Below are 15,625 nucleotides of genomic sequence, written 5' to 3'. Positions count from 1 at the left end.
AATACATTCCAAGTAAGGGAACAGGACAAAACCCCAGAAAAGGAACTAAGTGAAACAGAAATGAGCAACCTACCCAACAGAGAGTTCAAACTAAGAGTGTTAAGGATGCTCACTGATCTGGGGAGAAGAATAGATGAACTCAGTGAGAATGTCAACAAAGAAATGGAAGATATAAAAAAGAACCAATCAGAAATGAAGAATACAATACTGGAAATGAAAAATTCATTAGAGGGACTCAAAAGCAGAGTAGAGGATACAGAAGAACGGATCTGTGAGCTGGACGAAAGACTAGAAGAAATTACACAAGCTGAACAGGTAAAAGAGAAAAGAATTAAAAAGAGTGAGGACAGTCTAAGGGACCTCTGGGACAACATCAAGTGCACTAACATCCATGTTATAGGTGTCCCGGAAGGAGCAGAGCGAGACAAGGGGGCAGAGAATCTATTTCAAGAAATAATAGATGAAAACTTCCCTAACCTAACGAAGGAAACAGACATCCAGGTACAGGAGGCACAGAGAGCCCCAAACAAGATAAACCCAAAGAGGCCCACACCAAGACACATCATAATCAAAATGTCCAGAATTAAAGATAAAGAGAGAATCCTAAAAGCCGCAAGAGAATGTCAAGTTACATACAAAGGAAACCCCATAAGGCTATCAGCTGACTTCTCAGCAGAAACCTTACAGGCTAGAAGAGAATGGCACGATATATTTAAAGTGCTAAAAGGAAAAAACTTACAGCCAAGAATACTCTACCCAGCAGGGTTATCATTCAAAATGGAAGGAGAGATCAAAATTTTCCCAGATAAGCAAAAATTAAAGGAGTTTGTCACCAAGAAACCAGTGCTACAAGAAATATTAAAGGGACTGATTTAAGGGGACAAGAGAAGACCACAAATAGGAAAAATTATCTATTTCCATGATAAGAGGGTAATGGATACAAATGCACAAAAAAGTGGTTAGATATGATATCAAAAACATAAAAGGAGGGAGGAGGGTAGTTAAAGAGTAGAGCTTTCAGACAGAGGTCAAACTAAAGTGACCATCAATTCTGTATAGAAGAAGTAAGGAACAGAGAAGGACTACTAAAACACTGAGAAAAAAAAAAAAAGTTAAGAAATGGCAGTAAGTACATACTTATCAATAGCTACTTTAAACGTCAATGGACTAAATGCTCCAATTAAAAGGCATAGGGTGGCTGACTGGATAAAACAACAAGACCCATATATATGCTGCATACAAGAGACACACTTCAGACCTAAAGACACTCACAAACTGAAAGTGAAGGGACGGAAAAAGATACTCCACGCAAATGGCAATGAAAAGAAAGCTGGGGTAGCAGTACTCATATCAGACAAAATAGACTTTAAAACAAAAACTGTAAAAAGAGACAAAGAAGGGCATTACATAATGATCAAGGGAACAATCCAACAAGAGGATATAACACTTGTAAATATCTACGCACCCAATGTAGGTGCACCTAAATATATAAAGCAATTATTAACAGACATAAAAACAGAAATAGACAGTAACACAATAATAGTAGGGGACTTTAACACTCCACTTACACCAACGGATAGATCATCCAAACAGAAGATCAATAAGGAAACATTGGCCTTAAACGACACACTAGAACAGATGGACCTAGTAGATATATACAGAGCATTCCATCCAAAAACCGAAGAATACACGTCCTTTTCAAATGCACATGGAACATTCTCCAGGATTGATCACATATTAGGCCACAAAACAAGTCTCCATAAATTTAAGAAGATTGAAATAATACCAAGCATCTTTTCTGACCACAACGGTATGAAACTAGAAATCAACTATAGGAAGAAAATCAGAAAAGCCACAAATGCGTGGAGATTAAACAAAATGCTACTGAACAACGACTGGGTTAACGAAGAAATCAAAGAAGAAATCCAAAAATACCTGGAGACAAATGAAAATGAAAATACGACATGCCAGAATGTATGGGATACAGCAAAAGTGGTTCTAAGAGGGAAGTTTATAGCGATAGAGGCCTATCTCAACAAACAAGAAAAATCTCAAATAAACAATCTAACAATGCACCTAAAGGAACTGGAAGAAGAAGAACAAAAAAAGCCCCAAATCAATAGAAGAAAGGAAATAATAAAAATCAGAGAAGAAATAAATAAAAAAATAGAGACCAAAAAAACAATAGAAAAAATTAATAAAACCAAGAGCTGGTTCTTTGAAAAGATCAACAAAATAGACAAACCTTTAGCTAGACTCACCAAGAGAAAAAGAGAGAAGGCACAAATAAGTAAAATCAGAAATGAAAGAGGAGAGGTTACAACAGACACCTCAGAAATACAAAAGATTATAAGAGAATACTATGAAAAGCTATATGCCAACAAATTCGACAATCTGGAAGAAATGGATAAATTCTTAGACTCATACAACCTTCCAAAACTGGATCAAGAAGAAGTAGAGAATTTGAATAGACCAATCACCAGTAAGGAGATCGAAACAGTAATCACAAACCTCCCCAAAAATAAAAGTCCAGGACCAGACGGCTTCCCTGGTGAATTCTACCAAACATTCAAAGAAGACTTAATACCTATCCTTCTCAAACTCTTCCAAAAAATTGAGGAGGGCGGGAAGCTCCCTAACTCATTCTACGAAGCTGACATTACCCTGATACCAAAACCAGACAAGGACAACACAAAAAAAAGAAAACTACAGGCCAATATCACTGATGAACATCGATGCAAAAATCCTCAACAAAATACTAGCAAATCGCATACAACAATACGTTAAAAAGATTATACACCATGATCAAGTGGGATTTATTCCAGGGATGCAGGGATAGTTTAACATTCGCAAATCAATCAACGTAATACACCACATTAATAAAATGAAGAATAAAAATCACATGAACATCTCAATAGATGCAGAGAAAGCATTTGACAAGATACAGCATCCATTTATGATAAAAACTCTGAATAAAATGGGTATAGAAGGAAAGTACCTCAACATAATAAAGACCATATATGAGAAACCCACAGCTAATATCATCCTCAATGGTGAAAAACTGAAAGCTATCCCTCTAAGAACAGGAACCAGAGAAGGATGCCCACTGTCACCACGCCTATTTAACATAGTACTGGAAGTCCTAGCCAGAGCAATCAGGCAAGAGAAAGAAATAAAAAGGATCCAAATTGGAAGAAGTGAAACTGTCACTATTTGCAGATGACATGATTTTATATATAGAAAACCCTAAAGAATCCACCAGAAAACTTTTAGAAGTAATAAACGAATGTGGTAAAGTTGCAGGATACAAAATCAACATACAAAAATCAGTTGCATTTCTGTACACTAACAACGAAGTAGCAGAAAGAGAAATTAAGAATACCATCCCATTTACAATTGCAACAAAAAGAATAAAATACCTAGGAATAAACTTAACCAAAGAGGTGAAAGATCTGTGCACCAAAAACTATAAAACGTTGCTGAAAGAAATTAAAGAAGACACAAAGAAATGGAAAGATATTCCGTGCTCTTGGATTGCAAGAATTAACATAGTTAAGATGTCCATACTTCCTAAAGCCATCTATAGATTCAATGTAATCCCTATCAAAGTTCCAACAACATTTTTCACAGAAATAGAATAAAGAATCCTAAAATTTATATAGAACAACAAAAGACTGCGAATAGCTAAAGGAATCCTGAGAAAAAAGAACAAAGCTGGAGGTATCACACTCCCTGATTTCAAAATATACTGCAAAGCTATAGTAACCAAAACAGCATGGTACTGGCACAAAAACAGACACACAGATCAATGGAATAGAATCGAAAGCCCAGAAATAAACCCACACATCTATGGACAGCTAATCTTTGACAAAGGAGCCAAGAACATACAATGGGGAAAAGAAAGTCTCTTCAACAAATGGTGTTGGGAAAACTGGATAGCCACATGCAAAAAAATGAAAGTAGACCCTTACCTTACACTATACACAAAAGTTAACTCCAAATGGATTAAAGACTTGAATGTAAGACCTGAAACTGTGAAACTTCTAGAAGAAAACCTAGGCAGTACGCTCTTCAACATCGGTCTTAGCAACGTCTTTTCAAACACCACGTCTGACCGGGCAAGAGAAACAATAGAAAAAATAAACAAATGGGACTACATCAAACTAAAAAGCTTCTGCAAAGCAAAGGAAACCATCAACAAAACGAAAAGGCAACCTAACAATTGGGAGAAGATATTTGCAAACCATACTTCTGATAAGGGCTTAATCTCCAAAATATATAAAGAACTCATGCATCTCAACAACAAAAAAACTACCAACCCAATTAAAAAATGGGCAAAAGACCTGAACAGACATTTCTCCAAAGAAGATATACAGATGGCCAACAGACACATGAAAAGATGTTCAAAATCACTAACTATCAGGGAAATGCAAATCAAAACTACAATGAGATATCACCTCACGCCCGTCAGAATGGCTATAATTAACAAGACAGGAAACAACATGTGTTGGAGAGGATGTGGAGAGAAGGGAACTCTCATACACTGCTGGTGGGAGTGCAAACTGGTGCAGCCACTATGGAAAACAGTATGGAGATGCCTCAAAAAAGCAAGGATAGAACTACCATATGATCCAGCTATTCCACTGTTGGGTATTTATCCAAAGAACTTGAAAACACCAATTTGCAAAGGTACATGCACCCCTGTGTTCATTGCAGCGTTATTCACAATAGCCAAGACTTGGAAGCAACCTAAGTGCCCATCAAGGGACGAATGGATAAAGAAGACGTGGTATATATACACAATGGAATACTACTCAGCCATAAGAAAGGATGAAATCCAGCCATTTGTGACAACATGGATGGACATTGAGGGTATTATCTAAAGTGAAATAAGTCAGAAGGAGAAGGTCAAATACCGTATGGTCTACCTCATTAAGTAGTAGATGATAACAACAATAAACAAACACATAGGGACAGAGATTCGATTGGTGGTTACCAGAGGAGAAGGGGGGAGGGAGGAGGGTGAAAGGGTAATTCAGTACATGTGTGTGGTGATGGGTTGTAATTAGTATTTTGGTGGTGAACATGATGTAATCTATGCAGAAATAGAAGTATAATGATGTACACCTGAAATATTTACAATGTTATAAACCAATGTTACTGCAATAAACAAAAAATTAAAAAAAAAAAAAGAAGTTAGGGGTCATATGCTAATCATGTCAAATGCTGATGTGGCCTTATGCTCTTGAGTAAGCTTCAGGATTTGGGTGGTTATTTCAGCTCAGCTAGACTGAATTACTCACACATTGCAGTAGAGGAACAAATAGCCTGGTCCCTCTTCCCCTTTATTTAAGAAATAAGGAGGGGAGAGAGGAAAGGAGAGAGAGAGAAAGAGAGCTATCACTCCTAGTAGAATCTTAAATGCCATTTGAGAGCGAGCATGATAAATTTTTTAATTAAATTAATGCCTGTGGTATTAGACAGAATAACGAGCCCCCAAAGCTGTCCATGTTCCATGTTCAAATCCCTAGAACCTGTGAATGTGTTGTCTTATGGCAAAGCACAATCAAGGTTCAAGATGGAATGAAGACTGTTAATCAGCTGACCTTGATATAGGGAGATTACCCTGGGTTACCTGGATGGATCAATGTAAAATCCAGGGTTCTCAAAAGTGGGAGAGGGAGGCAGAAGAGGAGGTCAGAAGTCAGAGAGATGTGATGTAAAAAGGACTCAATCCACCATTGCTGGCTTTGAAGATGGAAGAAGAGAATCATAAGGCAAGGAATGAAGGCAGCCTCTGGAATTTGGAATAGGCAAGGAAACAGATTTCCCCTAAAGCCTCCAGAAAAGACTGGAGCCCCGCCAACACCTTGATTTTATCCCCGTGAGACCTGTGTCAGACTTCTGACATACAGAACTGTAAGATAAATTTGTGTTGTTCTAAGCCACTAATTTTATGGCAATTTATTAAAGCAGAAATAGAAACTAATACAATGTCCTTATGTTTTTCTGAACTAACTTGTACTTCTAAAACTATGGCTACTGTATGAAGTTCTGTGAACTATTCCAAAAATTTGGTCACGTAGAGTCATGTGCTGAATAACAACATTTCGGTCAACGATGGATCACGTATTCAACGCTTGTTTCATATGATTAGTACCATATAGCCTAGGTGTGCAGTAGGCTACACCATCTAGGTTTGTGTAAGTACACTCTATGATATTTGCACAATGACAAAATCACCTGATGCATTTCTCAGAATGTATCCCCATCATTACACGTGACACATGATTATAATACGTATTTAAAATGAAAGGAATAAAAAGAAGCATATTGGCGTGCATGCTATTTTTTTAGAGAAAAATTCTCTCAAATCGTGTCTGAATATGTCACCTATTCTATCTCAGGCAGAAATGTGGTATGGTGTGCAGGTGGAGGATTCAGTGTCTGGATTCTTACACTTCTTTGAGAACAGTCACAAACTTTTTAATTCACGTGCTTAACTCCATTGACTGTCACACTCTAGGTTTCCATTGCTTCTTCTGGTTGTGTCAAAAATCTCATAGCATCCCCTGGTCTTTGTAGCTGCTTTTGATTCCGAGACTATATTTCCAGAAAGATTGAATCAATAGGCATTCTGAAAAAATGGCTTGAAATTACATACTAAGCTCACCAAGGGCGAGAGCCATTTCTTACTCATCGTTATATATGCTTCAGTAACTTTCTTGGATTAGGAGGTCAAAAATGTCTGAAATAAATGAAGCCATGTGGCATGAATGAGTGTCTCAGAGGCCTGCAGAGTGGGAACGTGCACGCATTAGGAAGTAGAGAGGAACAGCGATGTAGTCAGACAACAGAGGATTTGGAGTTTGAAAACCAGGGCTCAAGTTCTGACTCGGTCACTCACTAGTTGAGTGACCTTGGGCAAGTCATTTAACCTTTATGAGCCTAAGTTTCTTCATCTTTAAAATGAGAATAAAATAATAGTACTAACTTCTAGTTTCCACTTGGGGAAACTCTATTACCCTACACAAGATATCTGGCTTTCATCAAAAAATTAAAAGGCAGGTAAAAAGGAAAAGACATGCACACAGACACACTTCCAAGGGACAAAGCAACCAACAGAACCAGACTCAGCTATGACACAGATGTTGAAACTACACAGCAAGCAATTCAAAATAATGATTATTATTTCAATGGCTCTGATGGAAAAGGTAGACAGTATACAAGCTCACATGGGTAATTTCAGCAGAGAATTTTCTTATAGTTCAGGCAGTAGAACTATAAGAAAAATCAAATGGAAATGCTAGAAATGCAAAGTACAGTCACTGCATGAGGAATGCCTTTGACAAATTCTTTCAGTAGAATCAACTCAATGAACTTGAAGGCAGGTCAATACAAATTACCTAAACTGAAACAAAAGAAAAGAAAAAAGAATGAAAACAACAAAACCAAACCAGAAGAGAGCATCCAAGAGCTGTATTCTAATATATGTGCAATTGGAATTCCAGAAGGAAAAGAGAGAAAAAGAACAGGGTAGGAAACATATTAAGAAATCATAGCTGAATTTGTTTTATAATTAATAACAAGCACCAAACTACAGATCCAAGAAGGTCAGAGAACACCAGGCAGGATAAATACGATACACACACACACACACTGTCTCTCTCTCTCTGACTCAGTCCTTGGCATATCACATTTAAAGTGCTCTAAACAAGAGACAAAAAGAAAATTTTGAAAGCAGGCAGGGAAAAAAGACGTGTGACAAAGAAAGGACAAAGATAAGAATGAAAACAGCTTCTTGGCAGAAACCATAAAAGATAAGGGAGTGACGTCTTTAAAACAATGAAAGAAAAAAACATCTGTCAACCCAGAACTCTATACTCATAAAAAAATATGTTTCAAAAAGTAAAAGGAAAATAGACTTTCTCAGATAAACAAAAACTGAGAATTCATTGCTAGCAGACCTGTCCTACAGGAAATGTTGAAGGAAGTTTTTTGGAGAAGGAATGTGATATCAGACAGAAGCTTGGCTCTGACAAATGAAATGCCAGAAATGAATAAATAAACATAAATAAAATTTATTTTTTCTTATTTCTAATTGGTCTAAAAAATATCTGTTTAAAGCAAACATAGTAGTAATATATAGTGTGTTTATAGCATACACAAAAATAAAACATATGATAACAGTAGCATTAAGGATCAGGGAAGAGAATTTGGATATATACTTGTAAGCACCTTACACTGTATATGAAGTGATATATTATAATTTGAAGGTAAACACTTTGAAAATTAGTAAAAGATATATATTCTAAACCCCAGGGCAACCACAAATTTTTAAAAGGAAGTATAAATAATATGAGAAGAAAAAATGGAATCAATAAAACAATTCTCAATAACCCAAAGGAAGGCAGAAAAGAGGAAAAAAAGGAACAAAGAACAGATGGCACAAATAGAAAATAGCTAGTTAGTTGGTGAATTTTAATCCAGACTTTCTAGAAGCATAATAAATGTGAGAGGTCTAAACACACCAATTAAAAGAAAGAGATTGTTGGATGGGATAAAAAAGTAAGATACAATACCTTGTCTACAAGAAATACGTTTAAATGTGAACACTTAAATAGATTAAACGCAAAGGATGGAAAAAGGTAAACCAAGAGAAAGCTGGAGTAGTTATGTTAACATCATATAAAGTAGACTTCATGTCTGAGTTATGTGGGCTATGCACCAGCATTGATTTTAAAAATCTATCATGAAACAGCCATATTTAAAGGAGTTTATTAAATATTATAGGCAGCAATAGCTAAAAGTTCACTGCTTCTTGTACTTTACACATGCTATCTCAATTCTTACTCCCATTTGAAACCTTTTCAAATGTTTGAAGCACTCTTACTGTTCACATTTTCCAGATGATGAAAATAAGTCATAGAGTAGATAAGCATTTTGCCCCAGAGTGGATAACCAATAACTAATAAATGGTAGACCCAGGATCTTAATCACTGTGCTATATTCTTTAAAAAAGAGTGAGCTTGGGGCCAGCCTGGTGGCATAGTGGCTAAGTTTGCGAGCTCTGCTTTGGCGGCCTGGGGTTTGCAGGTTAGGATCCTGGGCATGGACTTACACACCACTCATTAAGCCATGCTGTGGCGGCATCCTACATATAAAATAGAGGAAGACTGGCACAGATGTTAGCTCAGGGACCATCTTCCTCAAGCAAAAAGAGGAAAGATTGGCAACGGATGTTAGCGCAGGGCCAATCTTCCTCATACACACACACAAAAATGAGTGAGCTTTTATTATACCTTCTGGGAGCATTATGCTGCTCTCCCTATGGGGGGCATTAAAAACAAACCAAGCCATTCTCTAACCTGGTCTTTCTTTCGGATGGGTGGGTGTTGCTTCAGTTCTTTTAAATGCCTTGATTTCACATGTCTCTTTCAAGAGAATGAGATGTTCAGATTGTGCCCAATTGAGAGTCACTGCTACAATAAAGCCTGTGGTATTCTAGAAGGTTAGAAGTAAGGACCTAGAAGATCCATATATGCAGGGCATATGTCATCGTGAAGACATATGTGCAGCAAGAGAAGCCAGAGGAGCAGCCCGTGAAGCAACTTGCCCACGCCGTCACTGTCATTAATTTCAGAACAGGACTAAACACCAGGTGTCCAGGTATCAAATATATCACTTTTTCCTCTTGCCCTTTTTATGATTCTTTGTAGCTGCAACTCACGCACAGAGTAAACTCCATTAAAATGAATAGTATTGGACAAAGGTGACCCCTTGTGAAGGAGATGAGTTCTAATAGTTTATTTATTAATTGATTATTTTGTAGCAGATACATATTTTACTAAAGGAACCACATGGATGGAGATCAAGGGCCCCTAAAAGTGTCAGTTCATCAAGTGTAGCATTAATAGATTTTTTATAATGTTGTTTCTATGGGAATTGCCTTCAGAATTCCCATCTCTTCCCCAGATACCCATAATTCTGCAGCAATGTGGGATCTCAGAGTTCTGGGCACCGGAACTTACTAATTCTCAGTTTCTTTCTCAATAAGAAATAGCACCTCTTGGGCCATGTTTCTTTAAGAAACATGAATTGATTTATGTGGCCATGTCAGCCCTGGTGTTGAAGAGAACATGCATTCCAGAATAGAGAATGATCTTAAGTTCGCACTTAAGACAGTATCTGACATTTTTCCCTGATCTGCAATTTGTTAAGAGTGATGGATTAATCTTTTCTGAAAGAGTTTTTGATAACCTAGACACAGAAATGTAAATATACTCTTGAATTTCCCCTTTCATATGAATTTGAAAACAGATAACCTTTCAAAAAAACCTTGTTGAAGGAAGACCTTAGTCTAGTTTACAGTATTGGGCTGTTTGCTCCTTCAAAAAAAAATCCAGTTGCTTTTTTCCCTAGAACTAACATTTTTAGAGAAAAAACCCTAAGATTTTGGTGTGCTTTAGTGAAATGTTGCTAGGTTAAACTTAGTTTTGGTTAAAATAAAGTGACAGGAAATCTAAATCAAAATACCTTATTTTTTCAAATGTTCATCTTTGATGATTTTCTCACTCAAAGTGCCATATGAAAACCTTATTATTGAAACAGAATCCAGTAAGCCAAACAAAACAAAAAGAACAAAATAATATAGTATAAAAAATGTGTGTGATTTAGGAAATAAGAGATGGCTTCTTTCTTAATCTTCAGATTCAAGCTTAGCTATGGTCAAGGTGACAAATTATTTCTGCTTGCAAAAATGATATTTTCAGTACTTGTCGGCTTTAAAAGATGATCTTGCTTTATAGGCTGCCCCCATGTGTTCTAATGACATCAGTGTTATCCAAATGTGCATCAGAATCTCTTTTTCCCTCTGTTTGAAATAAAGTGTGGATTTTCAGTCAATACAAGAAAGAAAACCTAACTTGAAGCTAGAACTTTGTGGATGACCTAGCTCTGCTATAAACTATTGTGTGGATTTTTAAATCTAATGATTTTCTTCATTTAATTACCTCCTGCTTGACGTTTTTCAACTAGGAAGTGGAGATAATTATATCTGTCATAATTAACTCACAGGGATGTGATGATCAAATAATTTCGTATATGCAATAACACTTGGTAAAATATAAACCTTACTATACACACAGTAGTTTTATTGATATAAGTGAGACTGACTTTCCTTCTGTAAAGGGGTAAGTACTGTATTGTAGAACAGTGTACTACGGCAATAGAACACACTGGATGAGAGTCCTTGAATTCATTTTTATTTCATAATGCCTCATTAGCAAATTAAATAAACTTTTTTAAAACAGATGACTAAAGAAACTCTACCAAAACTTTCAGATCAAAAAAAAATTTGCCTTTGTGAGTGCAAACTGGTGCAGCCACTATGGAAAACAGTATGGAGATTCCTCAAAAAATCAAGGATAGAACTACCATATGATCCAGCTATTCCACTGCTGGGTATTTATCCAAAGAACTTGAAAACACCAATTTGTAAAGGTACATGCACCCCTGTGTTCATTGCAGCGTTATTCACAATAGCCAAGACTTGGAAGCAACCTAAGTGCCCATCAAGGGACGAATGGATAAAGAAGCTGTGGTATATAAACACAATAGAATACTACTCAGCCATAAGAAACGATGAAATCCAGGCATTAACGTGGATGGACATTGAAGGTATTATGCAAAGTGAAATAAGTCAGAAGGAGAAGGTCAAATACCATATGATTTCCTTCATTAAGTAGTAGATAATAACAACAATAAACAAACACATAGAGACAGAGATTGGATTGGTGGTTACCAGAGGGGAAGGGGGGAGGGAGGAGGGTGAAAGGGATAATTAGGTACATGTGTGTGGTGATGGGTTGTAATTAGTATTTGGGTGGTGAACATGATGTAATCTATGCAGAAATAGAAGTATAATGATGTACACCTGAAATTTTTACAATGTTATAAACCTATGTTACTGCAATAAACAAAAAATTAAAAAAAAAATAATGAGCCATAAAAAAAAAATAAAAACAATTTCCCTTTTTTTTTTTGTTTTTTTCCTTGGACTGGACTATTAGCCAGGACACACCTGGGTTCTGGGTCTATAATCAAACTAACATGGGAAACTTTCATTTCGCCACAGCTCAGTTTCCTTATTGAAGACATTTTCCAGCTTTGATAACCAGAGATTTTAAGAAATATGTAATGTAATCCACATAACTTATCGTACATTTAAAAATGAAAATATTCAGAGTAAAAATTAATTGGAGCTTTCACAGATAAGGTGGTGAAGTATAATAACTCAAAGAACTGTAAACGATTCCTTTCTTAAAAAACATGCTTCAAAGTTTCTAAAGTATATGAATCAAATACAATTTTTAGATCAATCTTCATAGAATATTGCTTGATTAAAATTTCAGTCATTTATATCTTTGATTCACTGAAAATTTTAAGGTCTAAAAGCCAAGACAAAAAATATATTCGATAATTAACTTGATATATTACTAAAACATTTTTTCTCTGTCCAATTGTTAAACAGAATGTCTTAAATTGTCTTATAATTCTTAAGAAAAGCAGTGATTTATAATCAACTTAGTTTTATTAGATACTGAAAACATTTCAGATTTAGACAACACAAGTATTGATTGATAACAATTTGATTTTTCTTGATCATTGCCATTTACCTGAAAAAGCTTGTGTAGAGTATCCGGTCATCAATGCTTTGAATTCAAAGTTTTGTGGACAAGTGGTATGACTAATATAATATTTCTACACACTGTTTTTTAATTCTAGTTTGTTTTTTACATATCAATACCTATGACTTTCAGTTAAATATTATGGAAAAGAAATTATGTTTCTTGTATTCAATGAAATAGAGGATCAAATTAACTCACCTATTGGAGTTAAGTGAGTATTTTTTATATGAATAAGGATGCTAGTAAAATAGCTGAATTACACACTGATTTGTGGAAAATGTGATGTGTTGTGGTGAAGAAACAGTAATATTCAAAGGTTTAATTTGCTGCAGCTGATGTTAAATCCCTATTAATATTTTTATAGGCTACTACAAGACATAGAGCAGTATCCTTGCAGTTGGTTTGCTCCTTAAAAGATCATTTTACAGTATTGCAATAGAAATAATTTTGAGGAATTGTTGGCAAAATGCATTTCCAATATTTTAGAAAATGTCCCCGCTTTTGAATAGTAATATAATCCTGATTCAGGCACAGCAGTATTGATCTGCAAAACTGAATTTAAAGCAAGCAATCTCTTATCAAAAGTGTCTCTATTGGAATGTTGGAACCACACAGTTCACCATTTCAATTCTAATGATCATAGGCAGTAGAACAGATGGTGTACAAAGTGAACCCCCAGTTTGCTTGACTTTCAAAATACCTCATACTTTTACCTGAAAATCAGTGGCAGTATTTTTTTGAAGTTTAAAAGTATCTTCCTGCGTTTCTTACTGTCTTTTTCATGCATTAGGGCACAATGGAAAGACTTGGTAGTAGTTTGACCCTGTTTGGTTCCAGGGTTAGAGATTTTTCACTGAAGAGCAGCTTCAGGTCATGCATAGAAACCACCGCGGGCCTTTTCAGAGCCCTTTGCTTCCCCTCCAGCGAAAGGATGCTTGAAAAGGACAAGTCTGTGGAGTTAGGAAAGCTCTATTTTACTACAGAATATAAATACCTCGTCTCTAGATGGCAGCCTTCAACGCGTTTGCAAAGCAGTCTCTGTCCTCCTCTGCCACCTCCACTCCACTCCCACGCCCATCTCGGCTACTTGGCAATATAGTATCAGCTACATGCGTGCCACAGCCTGTGGATCCCGGGTTTTGCTGCTCTCCAAGAACGCAGGCTTAAAATGTTTATTCCAGTGCCTGATATTCTCGGCTGGAAGCTGCCTAGATGCTTTGCTTGGGGAAAAGGGGAAGTAAGTGATGACAAGAAGAGCAACACTAAGCCCCTCGCCCAGGAGGAGGTGGGGCTGTGCGGGCAGCAGGGAGACACCTGCACCCAGCGAGCGGCGGCATCCTCTGCTCTCGGTGTGGACGCTCCTAGCCGAGAACAAAGAGCGCAAAAGCCATCTGCCCAGCTGGCGGAACACAACCCTCGCTACAGCCTCAATTTATCCCTGAGGTTTATGGGGGAAGAAATATAAAAATCTCAGTTTCTCAGATTCACAAAAGACTGAGTTGGAAGAAGTGCGGAACAGGGGCAAAGGGAAAGAAGGAGACGCAAACCAGAGAAAACACGTTGCTCCCTCCTGGCAGTGTCTAAGGTGGCGTCCCTTACCTACCCCGCGTGGGGACTCTGGAGCTCTGCAGGAGTCAGGGAACGCGCACAGCTGGAGATGTTAAGGAGGAATTTGCAATTGGCAAGGGATGTGGTGGCAACAAAGGCGGGTGGGAGTGAAGCGGACCGTGGTCTTTTCCGTCCTGCGTCTCAGTCCGGCACAGTCTAGGTGTGGGTCAGGGGTTATGGGCAATCTCCCCAACCCGCCACTTCTACCTCCCCACCCCAGCAACCGCGCACACTTGCCCAGGTCAAGATGGACGGGATGCAGAGGTACTTCGCCCTAGTCTTGCTCCTTCCTATTTTCATCCCTACCTTGGAACCCCTCTCCCCCTAAGGCGCGAAGGCTCTCTAGGCTGCGTCCACGAAAACTCCGGCTTCCGGCTTCCCCCTGGCACAGCGGAGCCCAGCCCCCGGCCCTAGAGGCGGGCACGAGCTGTCCCCCACGCTGTGCCGCTCCGGCGCGCAGGCAGCACCCAGTATCACGCCCTGTGGGGCAGGTGACAGGGACCTCGATCGCTCAAGAGCTCCTCGCACAGCCGGGCCGGACTTTATTCCAAGTGCAGAGTCCTCCGTCTCCTCCATGGGAGCCCCGCGCAGACCGAGGCGCCTCCAGGGCAAGTTCCTGACCGCTCCGTGAGCGCAAAACAGAGTTTGAAGGGCATTAGGTTGGGCAAAGGGGGCAGCAGGTCTTACCTTGGTACGGAGAGCAGGGAGTTGCCATCCATCGTCGATCGGCGCGTAGAGAAGAAAGGCGGGAAGTGCGGGCGAAGGACGAGAAGTCTGTGGTGCGAGGACCCGGCTCTTGAAGCGCAGGCACGGACGCGCGCGGGGACAGAGGCGCGCAGGCTGGGACCGCCGCGGTGCTGTTGGAGACACGCTCCTCCCCGGCCAGGAAGCGCTGCGCGCTGCGAGCACTCGGTGGTCGCCTCCGGTCGCCCCTCTGGTCTTGCAAGATCGTTTGGCCAAAGCTCCAACCCTTCTGCCCAGCTCCTGTTCTCCTCCACATTTGCTGGAGGCTCCCTCTGAGCTTTCCCTTCCCGCTCTCCGTGCCCAGAGGCGGTGACTCCGACAGAATTTCTCTCTCTCCGCCCTCCGGTCCAGTCCCCTCCCCTCTCTCCTTCTCTCTCCGGTACAGCAAGTCTGAACCCTAAAGTTGTTGGTCCACTTTTCCACATTAACGCTCTATTCCTGGCAATGCCCACATTCCCCACTGGTCGCGCACCCTTCCCTTGGCTGCCTCTCTAGATTTTATTCTTGTGTCTCTCCTACCATGTAATGGTTGATCACTCAGAACAATGCTCTCTTTGATCTTCTAACTACTTTCTCTTTACTTG

The 15,625-nt window shown here is 38.7% G+C and overlaps 1 protein-coding gene across 1 annotated transcript in view; it reads right to left on the bottom strand.

The window, feature by feature from the left end:
- SPHKAP (SPHK1 interactor, AKAP domain containing) overlaps window positions 1-15,166 on the bottom strand; it is a 171,822-nt gene extending 156,656 nt beyond the window's left edge. The window contains exon 1 of the mRNA XM_014785364.2: window positions 14,985-15,166. Within this exon, the coding sequence (XP_014640850.2) occupies window positions 14,985-15,016 (32 nt within the window). The 5' untranslated portion in view covers window positions 15,017-15,166. The remainder of the gene's footprint in view (window positions 1-14,984) is intronic.
- Between the last annotated feature and the right edge of the window lie 459 nt (window positions 15,167-15,625).

The sequence above is a fragment of the Ceratotherium simum genome, chromosome 37 (assembly GCF_057802395.1).
Source record: "Ceratotherium simum simum isolate JZ-2026a chromosome 37, ASM5780239v1, whole genome shotgun sequence".
Taxonomy (NCBI): Eukaryota; Metazoa; Chordata; class Mammalia; order Perissodactyla; family Rhinocerotidae; genus Ceratotherium; species Ceratotherium simum.
Note: the sequence above shows the minus strand (reverse complement) of the source record. Positions and strands in the feature narration are given on the sequence as shown.